Source organism: Mesocricetus auratus, unplaced genomic scaffold (genome assembly GCF_017639785.1).
Source record: "Mesocricetus auratus isolate SY011 unplaced genomic scaffold, BCM_Maur_2.0 Super-Scaffold_100028, whole genome shotgun sequence".
Classification (NCBI taxonomy): Eukaryota; Metazoa; Chordata; class Mammalia; order Rodentia; family Cricetidae; genus Mesocricetus; species Mesocricetus auratus.
In genome coordinates this window covers 14,535,694-14,562,418 of record NW_024429209.1, presented here as the reverse complement: position 1 = coordinate 14,562,418, position 26,725 = coordinate 14,535,694, and the positions used below count along the sequence as shown (strand labels likewise).

Here is a 26,725-nt window from a genome sequence, read left to right as displayed (position 1 = left end):
CGGCAGGTGATGAATCACTAGCTTTGCAGAATCCCTGTGTGGTGGTACTCTCAGCACCCAGGAAGTAAGGGCAGGAATTGGAAGTTCATTATCTTCCTCAGCTACTTGGGAAGCTAAAGGCCAGCCTGAGGTACACAAAATCCTGTCTCAAAAACTTGCCTTTTGTTAAACCTTGACCGTGAGGGGTGGTTTAGAAAAACATGGCTTAGATAAACTATTCTGTTATTTAAGGGTAGTGCAGAAAATAGTTATTCCTGAGTTTCCTGAGTGGTTTGATAAGTTAAGAGTATTAAAACAACTTAGTCACACAGCATTGAGACAGATACTACAGCGATGCTTTCTTTGCCTTCATGATTATGAAGGATCGTTTGCTGTCAGTAGGCCGACTGAGTGTTCAAATTGTTGTTTGTTTGTTTGTTTGTTATTCACTATACTGTACTGACTAGGAAGTGCTCTAGACCTCTCTAGACCTGTGGAGCTCTTCACAAGCAGCTGACCACTCTTGGTGTGCCTGCCTTGTACAGTCAGAGTTACAGTGAGATGGATTGGGGTGCCTTCCCTATCATACACTAAGTCTAGAGACATCTCTTACATGTGTCCTCATCCCTATTTTTAAAGATGGTATCACTGAGACATCTTTTTGAATAAAATAGTAGCTCTTAAATTGATGAGGGACTAAGGGGAGACATATGGTTTCTCATCTCTCACCTTGTTCCTTAAAGATGTGGATGGAAATATGAGTCTTTTGTTGTTTTTGTGTTGTTCTGTTTTTTGAAACAGGATTTCTCTGTGTAACAGCTGTAGGTGTCCTGAAACTCGATCTGTAGACCAAGCTGGCCTCAAACTCACAGCTATCTTGTCTGCCTCCGAGTCCTGAGTGCTGGGATTAAAGGCGTGTGCCACCACTGCCCAGCAAGACTATGAATCTTAAAGTTACTCATTTAGGTGTGAGATGTGTGCAAAAGTCCCGTTAGATAAATATATAAGTACCACTGAATGTAAAGACTAGAATGTGCTAATTTGAATGGTTCAGCTAAGTATACCATTATTGCCAAAAAATACTAGTGTATCTGTGAGTACAAAGTATCTGATCTAGCTTTAGGAAATAATGAGAGCTACTTTGGCATTGACCTGACTTAATCCTGACGTTTGAACAGTAGGATCATGTATGTTTTTCTTTTGATAGAGTCTCGCTGTGTAGCCCTAGCTGGCCTCAAACTCACAGAGATCCAGTTGCTTCTTTCTCCCAACTGCTGAACTAAAGGTGTACACCACCACACCTGGGCAAAGATTTATATGTGTGTATATATGTCTATGTAAGTATATGCTACGTGTCTGGATGCCTATTGAGTCTAGAAGAGCACATCTGATCCCATTACTTGGGAACCAAACCTGAGTCCTGATAGAGCTATCTCTCTCTCCAGCCCATCATATCACATTACTTAGCTTCCAGAGGCTGAGTAACATTTTTTAGCATCACAGAGCTAGTATATGGCAGAGCAAGGGATTCAGCACAGCTGTTTTACTCCTGGGTAGATTATCAGTCACTCACTGAATTTTACCATCTTTTCTAGCAAATAGCAGCTTTACTGACATCCCTACCTCTCGAGAAGTTTGACATTGAAGTCTATATATCAAACCAGGTATGTTTTGGTCTGTGAACACAGCTGTCTTACTGAAAGACAAAGATTTTGATTCAAGACAAGTATGCCTTTAGTCTGAGCAGAGTTGGGGGCCAGTCTAGCCTACAAAGCAAGCTCTAAGCCAACCAGCTACATAGTGATCACGACTGTCTCTAGAAAAAAAAGTTTTGTCTTTGATTTTTGGCTGTAAGTTGCATACTTGAAACGGTTCTGTTCCCTTTGCTGCACCTTCAATATCTTACCTCACAACTTAAGGTACTTGTGGCTTCACAGACCTTTCAGAGAAGAGTCAGTGAGTTTAGAATGGTCTTAATAGTACCTTGAGTGGTTCTCAAATTAGCTAATTGTTATCAAACAGACAACCAGCCTAAAACTCGACTAACGTGCCTTTAAAATCATTTCTCGGGTCTCAGGAATATAACTTAGTGTGGTAGTCCTTGCCTGGCTTGTCTGGTTTAAACCCATGTTAGTGTGTTGGTATGTGTGTTTTATCTTTCTATACCTATAAGTAGACAGGACACCAGACTGTAGCTTCACATTCAAGGCCCCTATTTTATAGTCAACCCACTTTTCCATCTTTACCTTTACACGGTGGCTATTCAAATTCAGTGCAGACTTGGCTTCCCTGCATCTGGCAACATGGTCATGCTCACTAGCTTAGAGCTAGGCCCCATCAGCAGCTACTACTTCCAAGATGTTTCTGACATGGCCCCCCTTTTGCTGTTGGTGTTTGTGGGAATCCTGTCTGTGAGCCTTTTAGTAGGTAAAGCCTTGTTCATTCGATCTGTTTCTTGAACTACTGCTTTATAGCAGCCACTGATATAGATGGTGCAGATGCCAAAAATGTCCTTTTTAATGGGTGTTGTTTGTCTTGAATTAAGGAAATGGTGTCTTATATCTTAAGACAGTGAGCGGTTCTCAACCTGTGGGTTTCAACACACCCCCACCCCTGTGGAAGTCATATATCAGGTGTTTACATTCATGACAGTAGCAAATTTATAGTTAGAAAGTAGCAATGAAAATCTGCGTATTTGGGATCACTCATGGTGATCATTTAAAGTGAAAGCTTCTAAAACAGTGTCGTGATTTCGATAGTTGGTGGTGTGAGGAGCAGGCTGCTGATGTTAGGCAGTTTGTCACCAGGTAGCTTCTTGGTGTCCTAGTGTGCCATTCGGCAGCTGTCAGTTTTTCTTCCCGTGACAGTGGCCTCTTTTATTCTCCCTAGATGCCCCTTCTTCTGAAGTTAAACTCTTGAAACTACTAGAAAGAAATGAAAAGGGAAATTTAAATTGAAACACATGTGATTTTTCTGAAGGGTCGTCTGTGCAAATTAACATGCTTACTTTTGCGAAACAAAAGCACGATTGAACTTGTAATCTGTCATTTGAGGCAGAGTGCTTTAAGGCTGTTGTTATATACTGCACTGTTCTTGGCTTCTAGAAGTGAAGCCAATTTGCCAAGAAAGCTGTCTGGTATTTGGATGGGGGGTTAAGTACTTAAAAGTTTTGGGGCCACCCAGACATGTCCCATTTGCTATATTACCACAAAGTAACTCACTAACACTGTCTAGAATATTCTCTAAATGTGCCAAGATCATCCTTCTAGGACGCATCATCCAGGAACTTGCTCTAGAGACTCATCCTAGTCCAGAAAATCTTAACAGGTGTACAGTAATCACCATTTTGACTAAGAACTATTGGTGATAAATTCCCCAGGTTTTGAACACTGGCTACTGTTAGAATTATCTCCCTGGTCTACAGGCTGAGTTCCAGGACTACAGGCTAAATACACAGGGAAACCCTGTCTTTTAAAAAAAAAATATATATATATATATATATATATATATATATATATCCTTCAGACTTCTAGTGTTGCACAAGCTTCTAATCACAACACTCAGGAATCAAAGAAGGTGGATCTCTGTGCATAGGAGGCCAGCCAGGGCTATCCATACATATGTTGTTGTTGGCCTTAAATTGCTTTGTTTTTAATGTTTATGATGACAGAAAAGGTCATCAGATCCCATTCATTATACATAGTTGTGAACCACCCTGTGGTTGCTGGGAATTGAACTCAGGACCTCTGGAAGAGCAACCAGGGCTCTTCTCAACTGCTGAGCTATCTCCAGCTCTGTTTTGTTTTATTTTTTAATGTGTTTATATGTGTACCACATGCATGCAATAATGGCCAGGGGAAACATTAGAGGTTGTCCTGTTGTCTGTGGAAGTGGAGTTACAGATGACTGTGAGCCACTTATCTTTGAGACCAGGTCTGATATAATTTAGATGACCTTGAACTCTTGATGCTCTTGCCTTCACTTTTCCAAAGGCTGGAATTACAGGCATGTGCCCCCTGCTAGCTTATAAAAGGGAAAACATTACTGTGGTGGCTGGTGTAATGCCCTGGCCAGCAGGGCACGATGAAAGTTAAGCCCTCGGGAACCTGGAATGAGGGGACAAGTGATGAGAAGTGGACAGCAGGACAACATGGCTGGTCAAGCTGCATTTATGAGAATTTCCTACAGGCTTATATAGGGGAAGTGAGGTAGGGGATGGGGCAGAGGAATGCGGGACAAAGAGGAAGGGGTCGTTGCTTAGTAACCAGCCGCTAAAGGTGAGCAGATTGCAGGTATTGGCAAGGTGAAAGGGTCGCAGAAGGCGGGGTTAAGTGATCTAATTGTGGAATGTTTCCTTTTTGCCATTGGCTATTCCTGTGAGCCCAAGTTCTATACATTTGGACTGTTCTTTACAAAGGCTGGCGATGTTTACAAAAGGTTCTAAATAACAATGATCACTTCCGACAGTGTAATTCTTAGTCTTCACAATAACCTGGGTTTAGTCTCTTAACGCAAAAGGGAAAATCTAATTAATGTGCATAAAAATCTGGGAGAGGGGAGGGGAGGGAGAGAGAGCTGGGACTGGCAAGTGAAACAAACTTGTTTCTAACTTAAATTTTAAAAAAGTTTTAAAAATCTGGGAGATACTATATTGTGTTTTCTTGCCTTGGAGTGATGTAAGAATTTTACACCTACTGGAACAGTAGGCAGAAACCTTCCTTCTCCAGGAAGAAGCCTGGTGCCTATCAGCAGTCCCCTCCTATTTTCCCACCTCTCAGACTGCCTTGGTTTCCACCTGAAGAGTCACTTCTACATATTTCATAGAAACAAGGTCAGATAACTATGGCCTTTAGTGAGCTTGATTCGCCTAACATGTTTCAAAAAGTCATCTGTGCTCGGGGCATATATAGTGCTTCATTTGAGCAAAGGAGCCTAACATCCTAACAATTGACAAAAGCAGTTGCAAAGCCCCTGCCTTCCCCAAGTAGCTTTCAGAAGAACAGTAACAGTGAGTACAATGTACACATCTGTAATCACAGTACTTGAGAAGCAGAGGCTGGAGGCTTGGGAAGGGCAAGGTCCTACTCTGTCTGCTACAGCATAAGCCTTGCCTGGCTACATGAGAATTTACTTCCTCCAAAAATTTTAACATTGGGAAGGTGATAGAAGACATTTGGGTTTTGAAATGCTGTTGTGTGCTTGAGGGAGCAGGTGTAATGCTCAGTGGTAAGAGTACTTGCCCATCGTGGATTTCATCCAGCACTGAAGAAAAGTGAGGGGCACCATTTTTCTCGTTGTGAAACAATAGTATTTTGAATTGAATAGAAAGATTCTTCAGTGCCCACAAGATGGCTCATTCCTGAGGTCCACATGGTAGAGAATTCTTTTTTTTTCCTTGTTTTTATTGAACTATACATTTCTGCCTCTGACCACACACACACACACACACACACACGCAATTTAACTAGGAGGAAATAGTGTCTTTGTCCCCTTCCTGGACAAATCTTTGGGTCCTCTTTGTTACCTAGGGAGAACTGGCTCTTAAAAGTTATTCTCTCTCTGACCTGCCCATATGTGCCCTACGCACACCAATTTAGCTTTTGTTTTGGGTTTTTGAGGCAGGGTTTCTCTGTATTGCTTTGGAAGCCTGTCCTGGAACTTGCTCTATAGAGCAGGCTGGCTTTGAACTCACAGAGATCTGCCTCCTGAGTGCTGGGATTAAAGGCGCGTGCCACCATCACCTGGCTTTGTTTTTTGTTTTTAATGAAACCTTCAGTGTGGTTGCTTAGTGGCTGTCGGCGACCTAGCTGATGTAAGAGCATGCCTTGGCCTCAGCTCCGTCCTTGTTCTCTTTTGGATGTTATGGAGTCATCTGGCTGACCTTAGATATGTGCAGATTCTTAACCTCTGCGTGTGCGCCACAGGTGTGACTGAACTCCTTGGTTTAGGAACATTTCACCTGTGGCAGTGATGCTCTGGCACAGAGCCCCAGGAGTGGTATTTCCTCTCTTCTAGCTACCCATAGATGTGTGAAGTGGCTTTCGCAAACTATAGCTATTTTAGGAGCATTAATTTAAAAATAATGTCTAGAATTAGTGTTGCCTCTCTTTCATTTGTCACATGCAGAGTAACCAGTTCAAACAGGGAGATTGACAAACTGTAGACAATCCCTTGAGAAATGACTTGAAGATCACTGAGGGAGATGACAAAAATAATTGATCAGTTAGTTGGGAGAGGGAGAAAGAGGGAAATGTTTTCATTTGAAAGTTTGATGTCTAACAGTGGTTCTGAAAACAGTATATTTGTGTCATCATTTACTTAAATACATTTATTTATATTGGGGGTGCCATGTGTGGAGATCAGAGAATTAACTACACAAGTCAGTTCTGTCTTTTCTATAAAGTGGGTCCCAATGACTGAACTCAAATCACCATGGCAAGTCTGTTTTACTCACCAAACCAACTGGCTAGACCAAGACCTAAATTCTTTGTAAGTTTTATTTTTAATTTGTGTTTGTAGGTGTTTTGCCTGCATGTCTGCACTATGTTGTGCCTGGTGCCCTCGGAGCCCAAAGAGGGCATCAGATCCCCTAGAACTGGGGTTATAGACCGTTGTGAACTGCTTTGTGGGTGCTGGGAGTCCCACCTGAGTCCTCGTGAAAAACAGTCAGTGCTTTTAACCTCTGAGCCATCTCTACAGCCCCTGGTTATCCAGAATCAGCCACTGTGGTGGTTGAGATAGAGAGGAGAAAATGTTAGAGCAACCCTCTGTGGGAACTCCTGAAGGGCTCTCCCCATGCTGACAGATAATGGCAACAATCTGTAGGTGATCACTTCCAGACTGAAAGTAGGGAGGGAGCCTTTTGACAGGGTGGCTTGCTGGATGGAAAGTTCTAGCAAGGCTTTTGTAGGGTTTATTTGCAAAAAAAAAAAAAAAGTACAAATGCAGTGTATGTTTATATTGCACAGGCCTTTAACCTAGCACTGGGAAGGCAAAGGCAGCCGGGTCTTGTTCAAAGACAGCCAGGGATATGAAGAAAGACGCTATACAAAATAGCTATAATAGAAGCCTTACAGGTACTTTAACTGAAACATAGGATTAGTAATAGGGTTAAAGAAATAAGCTATGGGAGCTGGAGAGATGACTCAGCTGTTAAGAGCACTGACTGCTCTTCTAGAGGACCTGGGTTCCATTCCCAGCACCTACATGGCAGCTTACAAACTCTAACTCTACTTCCAGGGGATCCCATGCCCTCACACAGACATACATGCAGGCAAAACACCAATGTACATAAAAATCACTTAAAAATAAAGTAAGGGGGCATGCACACCTTTAATCCCAGCACTTGGTAGGCAGAAAGAAAGCAGAGGGGTCTCTGTGAGTTCAAGGCTATCCTGGTCTACAGAGCGAGTTCCAGGACAGCCTCCAAAGCTACAGAGAAACCCTGTCTCGAGAAACAAATAAATTAGGTATGTATTCACTGCTTCAGATGCAGATCCTAGAATAGTTGGGGAAGAGGCTAGAGTCTAAAGACTAAGAAAGTTTTGCTGTGCCTATAATTTTAAAAAATACTTTGTTTAGTGTGGGTGTGGAACATGTGTGAAGATGAGAGGGCAGCTCTCGGGAAAGGGTTCTCTCATGGTTTTTAGGGGTCAAGCTCAGGTCCATAGGCTTGCACAGCAAGTGAGCCATCTCACCCATGTGACTAGTGCTCTTGTAGCCTCTTTCTTAACTTGACATTTAGTAAAGCTAGCCTTGAATGCCTGCTCCAACTGTCTCCACCTCCTAATTGCTGGGACTATGGAGATGCCTCACCTGCAATGGTTGACTTAATGATTATATAGAGAAGTGTTAGATCCACTATGGCTAAGATAGGAAGACGAGAGAGGCTACTGGGGAAGTGGTTAGTTAGCTGGCTGTCATATTTACTGTTGCACTTGGAGTGTGTTCAGTTAGACATCTAGAAACATCAAGTAAGAGTGCATATTGAGAGGACTGGAGGGATGGCACTGGCTGTTCTTCCAGCGATCCTGAGTTCAATTCCCAGCACCCACATGGTGGCTCACAACCATCTGTAACTATAGTCCCTTGGGGGTCCAGTGCCCACTTCTGGTGTGCAAATGTACCTGCAGATGAAACATGTGTATTTTTTTTTAAGTACATATTGAAACAAGATGGCTTTAAGAACTCTGGGTGACTTAAGTGTAACCTGGACACATTGATTTTGCTATGCTCAGACAAAATGTTTCCACTTGGCAGTGCAGGCTCCTTCCTTCTGTTTGTTTTACATGGTGAGGGTCTCTGTGTTGTTTGTTTGTGATACAGGGAATCAAACCCATGGCTTCCTGAACACTAGGCAGCTGCTTTACTGTGGAGTTGCCAGCTCCTGCCTGTGTTCTATTGTTTCATTTTTGTTGTGTGATCTTCTGTAGCTCTGCAGGGATACTGACTTAGACAAGCCCCACTGGTGCTTCAGGTTCCACTCCGGTCTACAGACTGTTGTTTGAGCTAAACTGTCACTGTTATTGTTGGGTCCTTCACCATCTTTCTAAGAACCTACTCAGTCTCTGAATAAATCCAGCTTGAGATAGAAGCTGTGATTAGTCTCGGTTCATAGGTTCTACTCAGTATCTACTACTGATACTGGATTGTGGTCTTTGTTCCTGGACAGGGTGGGTCTGCGCTGGGCTGTTTTCTGTTGACCCTCTTGGTACTTAAAGTAACTGCTTTTCGTGTTTGGGGGCAGAGGAGATCAGGCATACTATATTATTTGCATGGTTTTAATTCATCTATAGCCTTGGGGTCAAGATGAATCTCGGATTTCTCTTGCAGCCATTAGACTCTTGCTTTCTAATAAAACACAAAAGTAGGAGTTTGGCCTTTGTTAAACTGTGATGTTCCTGCCCTCTCTTTAGGTATGGGTGAGATTGAAAAAGGGGAATGATTTCGTTCATTCAACATCAATTCATTAAATCATTCTCAAAAATTGATTGTGAGCTAGGAGTGGTAGTTCAGTGCCCAGGATGCAGGGGTAGAGTCTGTGAGCTAAAGGTCAGCCTAGCCTGTACATTGATTGCAGCTCTTTTGGTTAGTAGATGGCTATGACTCAAACACCTGCCTTGAGCGTTCCCAAAATGACTTTATTAGCACCATGTTCTAACCAACTGAACTAACTGGCCTGCCCCCAGAATTACTTTAGAATTTAGCAGTTGACCTTATATAGTATTTTAGTTTCAATTGTCAAGGCCAGGGATTACTGAGTGTTTTGACAAACTTCTTTCTAATCGATTCCATCTTTCCTTTTTACTAATGCACTTCTGTGTCCCCCTGCCTATTAAATCTACCAAGACTTTTTGGTGGCAGCAAAACTTAAGCACATTTGCTCGTACGTCTAGAAAGGGATGTGGGCACAGTGAGCAGAGTGCTGCCTCGGGCACTACTCTCTGCTTTGCAGCACACCCAACAGCCCTATTTGAGCACATGGACAGCTTTGTGAACTACAGAGAGGAAATGCACTTCTTACTGGAGCAGCAGTAGTTCCAGCTGAGACTGTACGGCAAAGCTTTGTGTAAAACTTGCTGCCCGAGAAGCTACTATGTGCTGCCAGCACCATGACCTGCAAGGATTAGGTGTGAAGTGATTAATGAACAGTACCCGTCTTTCGGGCTGGAGAGTCTGCCCTTTTTGTGCCGTGTATTGAAAGGTTCTCCTTGGTAAGGACCTTTATGGCTGCCCACATAACAAACTGAAAGGCCAAGCAAAGGGGTTGGTGACCACCCTGTCCCTGCAAGTTTGGGGGTTTGTGTGTGTGTGTGTTTTCAAAATGTCTCCTTGTTGAGGTTTCTAGTTCAAAGGGGTTTTGAGGCTTTGAGTCCTTAAAAATTTTTAAGCAAAAAATCAAATGGGTGGCAGTAATGAATTCTGGAGCCAACTACTAGTTTAAACTTTTTTTTTGTCAAAGTGTCACTATTGCAGGGCTTACTTCATTTAAGGTGTAGGTGTCCTCTACCTCATGATCCTCCTGCCTCATCCATCTGCGTTTTGGAGTTACGGATGTGTTACCACCTAGCCCAGCCTGACGCTTAAGTACTTAACAGGTAGTGGCCTGTGAAAAAATCTTTTGAGTCCTTTTTTGTGTCATGTGCAGTGATTCAAACATGGACTAGTATTACAATCAGAAAACTGAGATTTGTAATTCCTACACTGGTGCTTTGGAGTTGGTTTTTTGCTGGCTTTGGTCTTAGCGCTACTATATTCTGCAAAATTATGTTGGATTTAGATTATTAAAACAATTAAGGTCACATTCAGAGCCCTAACAAAAATCTTACCTCCAATTGTACTAATTCAGTTTTCTTAAATAAACACAAGTACTTTCGTTTTGAAGAAACTTGGAAAATGGATCTGCATTTCTTTCTGCTTCTGCCTTTGATGTATTTGGGAAAGTCAAGCAACTTTTTTATTCCCTTAACATGTTCACACTCAACAGGCATTTTGTTTTTTAGAAAATCCCAGAAAGCCTATGGCAGTTTCCATGTGCTCTGAGGCAACAAGCGGGGCTTTCCCCATCTAAGTATCTATTCTGTGGCCTGTGTGAGTCCTTTGCCTGGATGTGTTGCCACCTAAGGAACAGGTCACACACCACTTGGGACTTCAATTTGAGGAGTAGACAGAAACAAGTCACTGAATGTCATGTTGTTTCTGTGACAGTATTGTTGCCTTGACATTTCAAATAGCAAACCCTTCCCTTCCGTGCTCAAAGCTGGATGGTGCTGCAAAGTTTTAAATGCTTTTCTAGGTTTGTAGGTCCAACCTCACAATTGATATTGTTCCATTATCCAACTACAAATTCATCTCTTCAAGGGTTTTTAAGCCTAATCATACTTGTGTGCCTAGATTTGTGGTATAAAAATGTCCTCTAACAAAATAGGGAAGGCCAACAAGCAGTCACCTTTGCCCGCCTGCTTTAAGTGTTCCATACACTAGAAGGAGCCAGGGTTTGGGATCCTGTCAGTGGAATTAGTAAATTTGACAAGTTGTTCATGTTTTGACTTTGACTTAAATTTTTTTTTCCAATAGAAACTATGTTCCAACTTCCTGTCAACAATCTTGGCAGTTTAAGAAAAGCCCGGAAAACTGTGAAAAAAATACTTAGTGACATTGGGTTGGAATACTGTAAAGAACATATAGAAGTAAGTAGCATGCCATTTTTAAATTTTAATGTGACAGCTTCTGATCCGTTACTGTGTCCGTGTACAAGATGGTTCACTATTAGGTGTGATGGTGAATCGTAACTAAACCTGCAGCTTCACCAAAACCTTCTCATTCAGTAGTGCTTACTCCCTTTTCCAGAAAGTGTGTTCATCTTTGCAACCTGAGGCAAAAATAGTTTCAGTATAGAAAAATATACAGACAGTGCACAAGGTGCTTTAAAACTGTATATGAACTTTGTCCTTGAAATGACCTTCAGGGGCTCTAGGAATTCTTGTCTCCAGTCCATGACATAGGAATTGTGGATGCAGGAATTCCAGTCCCATGGTTAGGGAAGGTGCAGTGGGGACTGCAGAGCCTGCTTTAGTTCTCTTAGACCTGGGTGTTTTGTTGACCTGTTGAGGCATGGCTGTCTGGGTGTTTGTCATCTCTTTCCTTAGGATTTGAGTATTTGTCAGCCTTCCTACCCATCAAAGACTTATCTTGCCCTTGTATAGCAGTTTGGCCTTTCCAGACTGTTCCCTAGCCTTTTGTTCTGAGCTTTTCACGCCCCATGGACTAGATAGAGGCGTCTCCTCCTTGTCCAGATCTCCTTGCTCCAGATCTTACACTTAGTTGAACAATACCTCCGACCAAAGCATTGAAAGCAATTTGCCTCAAGAAGTTTATGTTCCTACTGGCTGAGCTAAAGTGGCAGTGTTTAGCCCTTTATCCCACTGCCTAGCACAGTGCTTGGCATGAAACAAGTGCTGAGGACACAGGTCAGGGGTGGAATTGATGGGCATTTCATTCATGATCCAAGTTCTCTTCTCCTGAATCCCACTAAGAGCAGTCAAGGATGTATCCTAGAAACAGAAGCTTCTCTAAAGGGGGCTTCTTCTAGTAGTTTGTTCCCAGGGTGGAGATGACTCTTCAGATTCCCATGGATCTGTACTCTGAACTTGGGGGTGGGTGAGACCCTTCCTAGTAAGTATGCAAATAGGCGATTGTCTTTCCTATCCTGTACTGGGTTTGCTCCTCCCACTACAGCTAATAGGTACTCTGAAGTTTGCACATATCCACCTACAGCTGTGAACCATTCACCCTACTTTCTTCTTAGTCGTATAGGGAGAGCACTACAATTTCACATTAGAGTATAAATTGAACGGCATGTTGCTTACTTTCTTTCTGGGTTAAAAATCCGAATTTTCTTCTAAATCCGCCCTTCCTTCTGTTTATTTGTTTTTTGTTTATGCTGCCAAGCTAGACTCTTACTCTTCCGGGACTATTGGCACATGTCCCTCCTCCACGCAGGGTTGTGACTGGTGAGCTATGTGGTTAAAGGAGCTGCTGTGGGACTGGAGCCTTCCCATCTCTCTGGAAGTTTGGTCATGTGCCTTTTGCATTTGCTGTTTCCCTACACCACTGCATTAGTTCTCAGTGGTTAACCCTCCTGTGCCCTCCACACAGGTTAAGAAGTAGAATTTAAGTGTCAGGACAAGGTGGGCTTGATACCACTGTGTTTTTGTAAATTTCTCTTACTGTTTTTCTAGGATTTTAAACAGTTTGAACCTAATGACTTTTATTTGAAAAACACTACATGGGAGGATGTAGGACTGTGGGACCCTTCACTTACAAAAAACCAGGTAAGTCTCACAGGAAATGTCCCAGAATGTCCTTTTCCCACTGAGCCTTTCATGGGGACAGCTGTCAGCTGTGTCGTGGCAATAGCCTGATCTGGAAAGTGTACACACATCTCATTTTCCTGAGTGCTTGGAAATCTGAGATGTTGGTTGTTCCTGGAGTAAAACTTCAAGTTAAATGAATGAACAGAATTTTCAAGTTGTAACTAACGCTGCAGCTCAGTGGTTGGAGCATTCCCTGTCCTGTACAAAACCATGGGTTTGATCTCCAGCATCACATAACCCAGAGGTGGATCAAAAGGTCAAGGGCATTCTGTATATTCCATATAACAAGTTTGAGACCATCCTAGGCAAATGAGTTCCTTTCACAAAAAAACTGAAATAACCAAGTTGGGGAGCCTGTGGTATATGAGTGTTATTCCACAATGCTGCTTTTATTTTATTTATTTAATGTTTTTTTTTCAAGACAGGGTTTCTCTGACTTTGGAGGCTGTCCTGGAACTCCCTCTTGTAGACCAGGCTGGTCTCACAGAGATCCACCTGCCACTGCCACAGTACCTTTCTACTTACATTTGTTTTTTTTGGTTTTTCGAGACAGGGTTTCTCTGTGGCTTTGGAGGCTGTCCTGGAACTAGCTCTTGTAGACCAGGCTGGCCTCGAACTCACAGACGCCCGGCTTCTACTTACATTTCTAAGGAGCACTCTTCACTATTATGGGTGTAGCCACCCACCTGCTGTCCTATCTGTTACTGTCCTTGCTCTCCAGAGAAAAGTCATAATCAACAGCTTTTCCATGTAGCTAGCCTCTAGCTATCCTGGAATTCACTCTGTAGACCAGACTGACCTCCAATTCAGACTGATTAAAGGCATGCAGCAGCACCACTACCCAGTTAACACTCAATCTTGTATTTACGCTTCTTTATCCCCACTAATGACGCCTAATCTTTATGGGAGGGTGTGGTAGATGACCCTAGAATGGCAGTGACAGGCCATTTTTTGTACCTTTGCATTCAGAAGGATAGTTATTTATACTAGTGTAGCCATAATTAATGTGTGATAATAGGACCAGACAGTAGTGGCACACGCCTTTAATCCCAACACTCGAGAGGCAGAGCCATCTGTTCTCTGGGCTTGACCTGTTGTACAGAACGAGTTCCAGGACAGCCAGAGCTGTTACACAAAGAAACCCTGTTTTCAAAAAAAAAAAAAGATGTGACAATATAGTGCCTTGGTCCTGCCTCAGTGAGATGATGGGACATCACTTCCCCTAATAGACTTCCTAGGGGAGGCCTTACCCTCTTCCAGGAGCAGGTGGGGGAGGGAGAGGAGAAGGGGGGAAGGGGAACTGGGATTGGAATGTAAAAAATTAATAAATTTTTAAAATGTGACGGTATTGTGAATGGTATTTCTCTCCATGGGGAAAAGTGATTGTGAACTCCCTTTCTAATTCTGTGCTTTGTACTTTTGAACTCTACTTAATGTCCTAGGGAAAAGTTCTGTGCAGCATTCTTACAAGAGAAGGCCTTCCTAGAAAAGGTTTGGTTTTGAGGACAGGCTATACTGAAACTCAGAAATCCACCTGTCTCTGCCTCCCCAGCACTGGGTTTAAAGGCAAGACACGAATACACCTGAGGAGCTTTGAGGGAATCCAGAAAATTCAAAACATTCAGGAAAAACAGGAGAAAAGATGACTGCTTATCACATGTATATTTACCTATTTGAGATCATAATTTTGAAAGCTGGCGTCTGACTAGTGTGCTGTGTAGTTCATGGTTTCTGAACCCTTTGCCCTGTCTATAAGACACTTTCAGTTAACTTTGGGTTTTCGAGGTAGGGTTTCTCTGTGTAGCTTTGGAGAGCCTGTGCTGGCACTCCCTTTTGTAGGCCAGACTAGCTTCAAACTCAGATAGGTCTGCCTACCTCTGCCTCTCAAGTTCGGGGATTAAAAGCATATACCATCATGCCTGGTTTTTCATTGACATTTTTGAAAAAGAAAAAAATACTTTCTTGAATATACCGTGCTGTGTACATGCTTGGTGCCTTCAGAGGTCAGAAGAGAACACCAGATAGCTTGGAACTGTAGTATGCCTTGTGCTGGGAATCAAACCTAGAGCCTCTGTGAAAGCAGCTAGTGCTGAACTGTCTCTCCAGCCCTCATTGACCTTTTGAAGCTTCTCTGTCAGAAGTAGAAGAACAAGGCCAATATTTCAGTCTGGAGCCTTTTGACCTTGCAGTGAAGACTAAATAAATACACTGTGCATAAGGTTGGAGAAGAAATTTAAAGAGAGTTTTGTTTTTTGTTTTTAATATTGTTGCATGGTGGCAGAGAAAAAAAGTATACCTGTATTGCTTATGAAGGCATATGGGTCTTTGAGTTCCTATGTCTGAAGCCTGAGCAGATTACTGATTCACAAAATAAGGAGTTTGTGTGGCTTATTCTGATTGTTTTCATGGATAAAATGTTTTTCTTGAAGCCTTTTTTTTTCTTTGATTTCTCTCTGAAACCAGCCAGCAAATAAAATTAGCCATTTTTAAAGGATTAGCAAGAACTTAGCACTGAGTTTTAGTTTACATAGTGTTCCTATGTAATAATAAAGGTATTTGAGTAAAAATGTGTCTGAGTTCTATGAGTTTCTCTTTCTAGTTTCCCAGCAGGAGAAACCTTCAAAAATCATTGCCCTGTAGAATTTCTGGGAATGACTGGAGCGGGAGGGGTGCCTAAACCTGTAACTACCTGCCTCAGGTGGCTTTCTCATTTTGGTTTCTGTTTTGTTTTGTTTCACTTATTTTTTAGGACTATCGGACAAAACCTTTTTGCTGCAGTGCTTGTCCGTTTTCCTCCAAATTCTTCTCTGCCTACAAGAGTCATTTCCGGAATGTCCATAGTGAAGACTTCGAAAATAGGATACTCCTTAATTGCCCTTACTGTACCTTCAATGCAGATAAAAAGACTTTGGAAACACACATTAAAATATTTCATGCTCCAAACTCCAGCGCACCGAGTAGCAGCCTCAGCACTTTCAAAGATAAAAACAAAAACGATGGCCTTAAACCTAAGCAGGCTGACAATGTAGAGCAAGCCGTGTATTACTGCAAGAAGTGCACTTACCGAGACCCTCTTTATGAGATCGTCAGGAAGCACATCTACAGGGAACATTTTCAGCACGTGGCAGCACCGTACATTGCGAAGGCAGGAGAAAAATCACTCAATGGTGCAGTCCCCTTGGGCACAAATGCCCGAGAAGAGTGTAACATCCACTGCAAGCGATGCCTTTTCATGCCCAAGTCCTATGAGGCTTTGGTACAGCATGTCATTGAGGACCATGAGCGCATAGGCTATCAGGTCACGGCCATGATTGGGCACACAAATGTTGTTGTGCCCCGAGCCAAACCCTTGATGCTGATTGCACCCAAACCTCAAGAGAAAAAGGGCATGGGACTCCCACCAAGAATCAGTTCCCTTGCTTCTGGAAATGTTCGGTCTTTGCCATCACAGCAGATGGTGAATCGACTGTCAATACCAAAGCCTAACTTAAACTCAGCAGGAGTCAACATGATGTCCAATGTTCACCTGCAGCAAAACAACTATGGAGTCAAATCTGTAGGCCAGAGTTACGGTGTTGGCCAGTCAGTGAGGCTTGGTCTAGGTGGCAACGCTCCAGTTTCCATCCCTCAGCAGTCTCAGTCTGTGAAACAGTTACTTCCAAGTGGAAATGGGAGGTCCTATGGGCTAGGTGCTGAGCAGAGGCCCCCGGCAGCAGCCAGGTACTCCTTGCAGACTGCCAACACCTCTCTACCCACAGGCCAAGTGAAGTCTCCCTCTGTGTCTCAGTCACAGGCATCTAGAGTATTAGGTCAGTCCGGTTCTAAACCTCCACCAGCAGCCACGGGCCCTCCTCCAAGCAACCATTGTGCCACCCAGAAGTGGAAAATATGTACAATCTGTAATGAGCTTTTTCCTGAGAATGTCTATAGTGTTCACTTCGAAAAGGAACATAAAGCAGAGAAAGTCCCAGCAGTAGCTAACTACATTATGAAAATACACAATTTTACTAGCAAATGCCTCTACTGTAATCGCTATTTGCCCACAGATACCCTGCTCAACCATATGTTAATTCATGGTCTGTCTTGTCCATATTGCCGATCAACCTTCAATGATGTGGAAAAAATGGCAGCACACATGCGAATGGTTCACATTGATGAAGAGATGGGGCCTAAAACGGATTCTACTTTGAGTTTTGATTTGACATTGCAACAGGGGAGTCACACCAACATCCATCTTCTAGTGACCACATACAACTTAAGGGATGCTCCAGCAGAATCAGTTGCTTACCATGCCCAAAATAATGCCCCAGTTCCTCCAAAGCCACAGCCAAAAGTTCAGGAAAAAGCGGATGTCCCTGTTAAAAGTTCACCTCAAGCTGCAGTGCCCTATAAAAAAGATGTTGGGAAAACCCTTTGCCCTCTTTGCTTTTCAATCCTAAAAGGACCCATATCTGATGCGCTTGCACATCATTTACGAGAAAGACACCAAGTTATTCAGACAGTTCATCCGGTTGAGAAAAAGCTAACTTACAAATGTATTCATTGCCTTGGTGTGTATACTAGCAACATGACAGCCTCAACCATCACCCTTCATCTAGTCCACTGCAGAGGTGTTGGGAAAACCCAGAATGGCCAAGACAAGACGAATGCACCTTCTCGGCTCAATCAGTCTCCAGGTCTGGCTCCTGTGAAGCGCACCTATGAGCAAGTAGAGTTTCCTCTGCTAAAAAAGCGGAAGCTGGAGGATGACAGTGACTCCCCCAGCTGCATTGAAGAGAAGCCTGAAGAGCCTGTTGTTTTAGCTTTAGACCCCAAGGGTCATGAAGATGATTCTTACGAAGCTAGGAAAAGCTTTCTCACAAAATACTTCAACAAACAGCCCTATCCCACCAGGAGAGAAATTGAGAAGTTAGCCGCCAGTCTATGGCTATGGAAGAGTGACATTGCTTCCCATTTCAGTAACAAGAGGAAGAAGTGTGTCCGTGACTGTGAGAAGTACAAGCCTGGTGTGCTGCTAGGCTTTAACATGAAAGAACTAAATAAAGTCAAGCATGAGATGGATTTTGATGCTGAGTGGCTATTTGAAAATCATGATGAGAAGGACTCAAGAGTCAATGCTAGTAAGACTGTTGACAAAAAGCTTCACCTTGGGAAGGAAGATGGCAGCTTCTCAGATAGTTTTGAGCATTTAGAAGAGGAATCCAATGGAAGTGGCAGCCCTTTTGACCCTGTCTTTGAAGTTGAGCCTAAAATTCCTAGTGATACTTCAGAGGAGCATGTACCGAAGGTAATTCCTGAGGATGCTTTGGATTCTGAGAAACTAGACCAAAAAGAGGAGGAGGATGGTTCAAAGTATGAAACTATCCATTTGACTGAGGAACCAACCAAACTAATGCATGATGCCTCTGACAGTGAGGTAGACCAAGATGATGTAGTTGAGTGGAAAGATGGTGCTTCACCATCTGTGAGTGGCCCTGGTTCCCAACAGATATCAGACTTTGAGGATAACACGTGTGAAATGAAACCAGGAACCTGGTCTGATGAGTCTTCCCAGAGTGAAGATGCAAGGAGCAGTAAGCCAGCTTCCAAAAAAAAGGCTATGGTGCAAGATGACACAGAGCAGTTGAAATGGAAGAATAGTTCCTATGGAAAGGTGGAAGGGTTTTGGTCGAAGGACCAATCACAGTGGGAAAATGCATCTGAGAATGCAGAGCGCTTACCAAACCCACAGATTGAGTGGCAGAATAGCACAATTGACAGTGAGGATGGGGATCAGTTTGACAGCATGACTGATGGAGTTGCTGATCCCATGCATGGCAGCTTAACTGGAGTAAAACTGAGCAGCCAGCAGGCCTGACGGCCTGGCGCTCCACGGCACATGGGCCATGTTGCATCCTGGACCTCTGTTATGACTGCAAAGCTGTCTTCTAACTGGCAATGCCTTGCAAGGACTGGTCAGTCAACAAGCTGTTGGGGACATGTGACCACTATAGTCACAGTGGTTATTTCTAAGTCTATGACATGTGATTGGTTGATCTTGCTTCAGACCCTTCTCTGGTAGACTCAGTAATGGAGTGTAAAAAAACCAGTAAGCTGGTGGCTCATGAATGCACACAGGGAAAAGCAGTTTGTTACCTGCCTTTGCAGCATTTTTTTCCCTTGGTAAGATGTTTGGTTGGATGTCCTGAGAAAGCCTTACCCTGATTCACATAGTAGTGCAGGGCGGGCATACATGCTACCAGTCAGGTGTGTCTAGTAGACTTGGGAACTTGGACCTTTTTTCGTGTATTCATTCTGAATAGTTGAAAATGTATATTTGTACAGTCTTTTAGACCTCAAGTGATGCTTATGACACTGTTACTGTGTGCCCGTCATAGATTGGTTTCTAGTGTTGCCCTTGCTGTGTGATAAATGCTATATCTAGTTTACCCAGCAGAAGCTTGACCCTGCGATAGTGTGGACCTTTGGACAGACTTAGTTTTTGCACATAACCTTGTACAATCTTGCAACAGAGGCCAGTGACATAAGATATAAATCTGGACTCTCCTGTATTATAGAATTTTTTCTTGTTCTGAGTATCCTTGACATTACAATTGTCAAAATTGATATTTCAGATCTCTTTCTGAGACCTTTTAAGCTAAAGTAACATGCAAGAATTGATTTTACAGCTACTAATTTTGACACCTTTTAGATCTGTAAGAGTGTTGTCAGAGCAGCAAGCACAGTTGAGTGCTGCATTTGGGATATTTAGTTTCCTCTTTAGTTGAGCACCGCCGGGTGTATTCATTTATACCATCTAATATATGACACACTGTTGTAGTATGTATGATTTTTGTGGTCTTTATTTCCCTTTGTATTCATTTTAAGCATCTAAATAAATTGCTGTATTGTGCTTAATGTAAATATTTGCTTTTATTATACATGTCAGTCCTGTGTGTCCATTACATCTTTTGCCGTTTGATGCCACAGCACCCTGAGCAGAGATGGAAGCTACACTGACGAAGAAAACTTGTGAGAAACTGCAATCTGTCATTTGCCTAAAGCATGCTTTCTCTCCAGGTACCGCCTACAAATTTTTTACTGTGTGTATAGTGTTTCCTTTTTGCTACAAAAGTAAACGTCCTTGAAGGTTTTGGTTTCCCTTTTTGATAAGGAGCAGAGCTTGGATCTGTATGTAAATCCATAGATATGTTGGCCCCCTAATGGTCTTTCTTCCCGCTTTCTGTATGGCAACAGCTGTACCAGACAGGCAGTTGCTTTGCCTCTGGAGTCCTTTGGCCATTTTGTTCTGAAGAGAAAGACTGAATTGCACACATTTGGGGGCACTTGGCACTGAAGGAGCTGGTAGATTGATTACACAGAGACTTCCATGAACAGGCTAAATGCAGAACACAGTAAGGAGGCAGAAGTGGCATAGCGTCTAAGATGGGACATGACTGGGGTAGGTAAGCTACCTCGCAGGATTGTGAGCCTCCTTGCAAGGAAAGCTGTTTTCCTGACCTGAAAACAGTAAAGGAAATAGACCTTTCCTAAATCATTCTTGCCATGATATATTATGAATGTGTGCAGCAGCTATGATTCAGGGAAAGTTATCTCCATAGCCACATGCTACAGACACCCAAATCGGAAACACCAGCTGATATTTAAGCCACCTCCCACTCATGTGGGAATCTAGCCTAAGCTCTGCCTAGACCACATTAGACTGTTGCGGTAGTGTGGAAGTGAGGTAGGGCTCGTGGTCCTTCTAGACATCTGAGGGAGACCCGGGTGCTACCTTGCCAAATGGATGGATGGGTATGAGACCTCTAGCACCAAAGGGTTTAGCCACCACGGTAGAAATGGGTTCCTAAATGGAAATAGTGCTGAAGCTCTGAGAGTCTCTCAATAAAAGCCATTTTGAAAGAACCCCTTTGATCCTGTTTGCTTTTGGCTGAATCTGACAGTCATTAACCATACCTTGCACTTTAGAAACTGTGAAACTCTAAGCTTAAACATTCTATAGATTTTTTAAAGGAATCTTAATCCCAGATGTCATTGCATTTTTGCACTTGAAATTTTGTGTGGCTGTAAGTTCTAGTTCATGATTCCAGTGGACGGCTGTTTCTCCCCCTCTGCATCTCCCATCATTATGGGGGGCATAAAAGATTCATCCAGCTGTCTAAAATACAGGAAGAGTCAAAGTCCCTGCTTGCCTAAGTGTGTGTCCATTTGGTCTCAGTGTTTGCTGTTGGCATAGTGAGAGGCCAAGTATTTAAAGATGGGAACTCAACAGCTGAAGCATTGCAAGAGTGAGTGTTCTGACTACTCATCAGGTGATCTCTCCACACACACAAGTTCCTCCTGGCCTCTACCTCACTGCCAAAATGGGACCCAAAAATCTCCAAGTGGCTCCCTGCCCTTGGCCTCAGATGATAAAGAACCTCTTAATGTGGACTGAACTTTACAGGATTGTTTTGAGCAATGGTTGATTCTACCCATTGCCACTATTTATAACCCTGCTGTTACCAACCAGAAGCCTGGTTCCATATAGCATTCATGTGAAAGTCTGGGAAATCCCAAAGACGACAAAGGGTGAAGACTGCCTGTGATAACATTCCGGCGTGGCAGCAAGCAATTGGCTGTAAATCTAAAATGGCACCTCCACACCTCCAGGGAACCTGGTTTCAAATGGCACCCAGTTCTATCCTGAAGGGTTGGCCAGTAAGCATCTGACCCCTTTTCTATCGGCTGGAACTTGAACTCAAGACTCGAGTTTACTGTCGTGTGATTGCAGGCCTCTGTTGAGGATGACTGAAAGTAAAGGTGATCAAGACACTCCCCTGGGAATCTTCAGGTTGCACTTGCAAAGTTCTTCAAGTGAAGGCATGGGAAAGGAAGACTACATCACAACAGGTTTCTTGCATTCAGATACGATCTTCATGTGATCTCCGTCCAGTGCACCATCTGACCTCCCGGTGTGAGACCACTTAGACAAGTTTGCAGTTTACAACTTTGTGTACCCTTAGGTCTTAGGAGCAAAAAAAATGTACCCAATAGAGTTACCTTTCAGGAGCTAATAAAGTACCTGAAATAAAAGGGCCTTTCCAGTGTACTGGCTGCTAAGCCCAATGTCAGCAGGGTTCTTGGGGCAGCCATCTGCAAACAGAAAGATGCTCCTTGGAGCTGATGGAGGGCAGCCTCCAAGATGAACCTGCTGCTCTGGGGTGCATGTCCAACTGGAGCCTGGCCTCAATAGTCAGTTCCTGGAGAAGCTCCACCCTGGCTGGCCTGGGGTGTGTGGGGGGGCATGCAGCTGACAGTAAGGTTCAAAGTCTTAATCAAGGGGATGGGGGGATCTCAAGTCTATTCACCACACACACCCTGCAGTCTTGGTGTTGCCTAAAGCCCTATTGCACAAGAAAGGCTTCCCTGGCTGGGAGTTGAAAGATGTGTCTAAACTTTCACATTGAACTTGCTGCCTCCTGTTTGAAATCACTTGCATTTTTCTGGTGTGGGGGCACAGATTAAACCTAGTGTTCAGTCACCTTGCAGATATGTGTGGTTCTGGGAATGGAACCCAAGATTTCTGCTTGCTAGGCAAGTACTGTGCTCGCTGCACCATCTCCCCAGTCTATGCTATTGCCAGCTTTTGCTGTGTGCTGAGGGCTCCTAGTCTGGTGGAGCACACGTGTAGTCTCAGCACTTAGGGGCTGCAGATGTCTGTAAGTTGAAGTCTGAGGTACAGACTTCCTCTCATTTGAGGGAGGTAATAAATAAAAATCAGAGTATGATCTAGGACTTACAGTGCCACTGAGATTACCTCCCCTCCCCCCTTGATTCTGGAAAGGTGAAAGGCTCTCAGGAGACTTACCAGCTGAACTCATTGCCCTGGTGTGGTAGGTGGCACCAGAGATGAATTGCAAGCCCAAGTGGGACCCTAGCTCCAGCCCTTTGCAGCAAAGTTTACTTCCTTAGCAGTGATGACCCAGGTGGCCTTGTACACATCGTGCTCCTTGAGGTCAGAAGATGACTGGTCGGTTCTTTTCTTGGGTTCCAGGGATCAAACTCAGGTCACTAGGCTTACTCAGCAAGTGCCTTTATCCACAGCCATCATTCTGACCCCCAAATCTCTGAGATAACCAGAACCCTCATCAAAGAAGGTCAAGCTCAAGCAGATAGTGGTTAGCTGCCAGGGGACTGACTGCTAAGTGATGCCATCAGCAACAGCTCAGGGTCTTAAGTGCTTCACCATCATTCTAGGCAGACACCTGCTTTTGAGGCACTGCCCTAGGAAGGGGCTCCCCTCCAGTATTGAGCAAAATACCTGAATTGACCCATTGCCTGGTGGAATGAGTTTAGCCTAGAGCCACTGCCACCAGCACAGTGGACAGAACATCTTGGCTGCCATCTGTTAAATCTATTGACACAAATCAGAAACAAGTTTGAGCTAGCTCCATCAAAGATATGAGAGATGATAGGATGCTGTACTCACAGTCTTTGATCATCCTTGCCAACTGGAGGTGAGTCCCCTGGACAACATATACTGGACAGCCTTATGGTTGTTCTGGGTCCCTCCAGAGGGCCTGTGGGATTGGTTGGTATACAAGGACCAGGACAAATAGATGCCAGCCAGACTGCCAGCAACTGGAATTGCAGAGAACATGTATTCCAGAGACTGCCCAGACATCTATTCACCAGTCTCCTTGCGGTAAGCTCCTTGGTGCTAAGGATACCAAATCCAGCACCCACTGGGGCCAGCCCTGCATAGAAAGTCTGAAGACAGTTGTTCTAAACGCTCATAGCCAGGGCTATGGAGATGGTTCAACCTGTAAGAGTGCTTGCTGGACTTCAGTTCCTAGCAACCACACCCTAGCATGCTTAAAATAAAAATAAATAATTGCCACAAGCCTGGGGTGTACTCTATTTTTTGTTTCTTAATATGAATGTATGTGCCATGTGTACAGGTGCCCGTGGAAATCAGGAAGTCAGAAGAGCCTCAGCTCCCCCGAGCTGGAGTTACAGGCAGTTGTGAGCTGCCCACATTGTGGGTGCTGGGAAGAGACTAGTCCTCTGTAAGAACAAGCATTCAACTGCTGAGCCATCTCTCCAGCCCTATAGATAGCCATTTTTATGTGGAATATCCTGGGAGGCAGAGATTGTTGGCAGATTCTGTTTTGTTTTCCCAGATAAAGTTTCTCTGTGTTGCCCTGCCTGCCCTGGAGCTCACTTGTATAGATGGGCTAGCTTTGAACTGACAGAAATCAGCCTGCCTCTGCCTCCCAAGTGCTGGGATTAAAGACTTGCACTACCACTGACCTGACACAGACTTTTGAATAGGAATTTTTGATTAGGTAAGTAAAATGGGTTTTTGAATAGGAAAGCACACCAAGATACCAAAAAGAGAAGAAAGCAGTGAAAAGGACTTCATGGAACAGAACCACTAGGTTTTCATCCTGAGAGCATCTCATCACCATGCCGTGCCCTCACACCTTGTTTACCTCTTCTTCCTCTTCATATCTTGGTAATATGTTTCCATCAGCTCATGAGGAACTCCCAACCCATCTTCTCCACTTTATGGCACCCTACCCTGTGGACCAGCCAGGACAGGAGCATTCCCCTCAAGGAACACTTGGAGCTTGGGGTGTGGCTCAGCTGGTAGAGGACTTGCTGAGCATCCAGGAAGTGCTCAGTTCCATCCCCAGCACCAAGTGAGTTGAGTGTGCTGGTGCAAGCTTGTCATCCTAGCAGGCGAGGAGGCAGAAGGGTCAGGAATGAACAGAGTCCAGGGCTCTTCCGCTGCCTTTCGTTTCTCCAAGGCAATTGCACTGTATAGTTCTGATTGTCCTTGTTTCTGTTTTATTTAACGTTTTACTGTGCAGCTAAGGCTTTGACATCAGAACCCTGCCTCAGCCTTTCAAGTAGCTGGGACCAGGTATGAGCCACCATGCTCAGCTGGCATTTGTCATTTCTTTGTAATGTCTGCAAGCTGGGTTCCTAGAGGTGGCATTCCCCACAGTCCTCATTGTGACAGACACTGCCAGTTGTCCACAAGAATGGTGTCCATCATCGTTAACAGGGTGTGACCAAAATTTCATCAGCAGTGCCATCAAGCTGTTGATAGTAATTATAGGCAAGTGCCTGACCACATTCCTGCCCCATCACGGTGATGTCAGGCAGATCTCAAGTTCAAGGCCAGCCAGGACTACATAGTGAGACCCAACCTAAAACAAAAACCAAAAACAGGAGGACTAAGAAGATGGAGAAGAGCTGCTAAGTGTGAAGACTTCCCTACACCCATGTAAAGCCAGGAGTTGTAGCACACGCATCGACATGTGGTAAGACAGAAAGTGGAAGCAGGAGACCCACATACATAGTGGCAGGCAGCAGCGATGAGAAAGCCCTTGTTAGACAAGTTAGAAGGTGAAGACTGCTACCCAAGGTTGTCCAGTGACCTCCACACATGCTCCATGGCACATGCACACCCACACTCAACAGTAACAAAAAGGATCACAATTGGGGTTTCTTAGTCACTATGGTTAAGCCCCTTAGTGTCTATACTTTTGTGGAATGCTTGCTTACATTCTTTGCCCATTTTCCTAGTTTTTTATTGTAGATGCTGTTTACATATTAAGTCATCTCTTTGAACATGATTAGTGTTGAATTTGCTTAACATTTTATAAGGTCAGAGACATGGCTCAATCAGGTAAAGGTGTTTGCCACCAAACCTTACCATCTAAATTCAATCCCAGAGCCTGTAAGGTAGGGGGAGAGTACTGACTTACTCAAGTTGTCCTTTTTCCTCCATACTCAAGCTATGGCACACGTGCACACACAATATATTAATAGTAAATGAATGTAAAAATAAAGATTTATTTTTTAAAACTATCAAGTGTGACGTGTAGCAGTTTCTTCCCAGATTGGAACATTTTGTCCAGCAGACAAACAGCTCAATAGCTTCAGGAAGTTCCTGAAACTGACCAGGTTCAGTAGCCCATCCTTCCCAGGAGTAAGCAATAAAGACTACTGAGAGTCGCTCTCAGACTACCCAGGCTACAAAGAAGACTCTCAGAGACCAGCCCGCTGCCGGACAGAGGACCAGACCAACTGAGTCACCTGGAAAGGACACTCTCCAACCTGTTGAGATGCCTGCAAGCTGTGGACTGTGCCCAGGTTCCCTCTTTCAAGAGCTGTCACCCGTGCTGGGGTGGACACTTGGTGATGTGACTGTCTTTGTGTCATTTCTGCTCCTGTAAGTAACTCCTATTACTCCTAATAAAACTCATTGGTTCAGTAATCGGGCATTGGTGCATCTGTTACTTTGGTCTTTGGAGGGCTTCCTTTCTGTGGTGAGTAGATGTGTGTTTCTCTCCCCAGCATTGGATCCCCTGGAGCTACAGGACATGGGTGCTGGAAGTCAAACTAAGACCCTCTGTAAGAGCAGGAGGAAGTGGGAACTCCTGACTGCTGAACCATCTCTCAACTTTTTGTTTTTTGAGGGAGGTTTTCTTTGTGTAACAGCTCCAGCTGTCCTGGAACTTGCTCTGTAGACCAGGCTGGCCTGGAACTCAAAAAGATCCACTTGCCTCTGCCTCTTGAAGGCTGGGATTAGACATGTACCACCACCCAGCTAAACTTTTTATTTATTTGTTTATTTATTTTTTTGAGACAGACTATGTAGCCCTGGCTGGCCTAGAACTTAGTGTATAGACCACCTGATCTCAAACTCAAGAGTCCCATCAATCAGGCCCCTAATACCCAAAATCAGCTTTGGGTATTTCAATAAGTTTTGTTTACTATAAAATTTTTTTGGCTGGTTGGTGACAGGACCTCTGCACACAGGACCTCCCTGCATGCCAGTGTCCAAGGTCTTTGCATACACGTGCTTGGCTGCA

The 26,725-nt window shown here is 43.8% G+C and overlaps 1 protein-coding gene across 2 annotated transcripts in view; it reads left to right on the top strand.

Moving 5' to 3' along the window:
* LOC101844923 (activity dependent neuroprotector homeobox) overlaps positions 1–26,127 on the top strand; it is a 32,445-nt gene extending 6,318 nt beyond the window's left edge. Inside the window, exons 1-4 of one of the 2 annotated variants that reach the window (XM_040732773.1) lie at positions 859–1,643; positions 11,056–11,168; positions 12,720–12,812; positions 15,604–26,127. In XM_040732773.1, coding sequence (XP_040588707.1) covers positions 11,061–11,168; positions 12,720–12,812; positions 15,604–18,711 — 3,309 coding nt within the window. In that variant the 5' untranslated portion in view covers positions 859–1,643; positions 11,056–11,060 and the 3' untranslated portion in view covers positions 18,712–26,127. Of the gene's footprint in view, positions 1–858; positions 1,644–11,055; positions 11,169–12,719; positions 12,813–15,603 lie in introns of those variants that run through there. The other variant, XM_005074435.4, reaches the window with a different exon arrangement.
* The last annotated feature ends 598 nt before the right edge of the window (positions 26,128–26,725 follow it).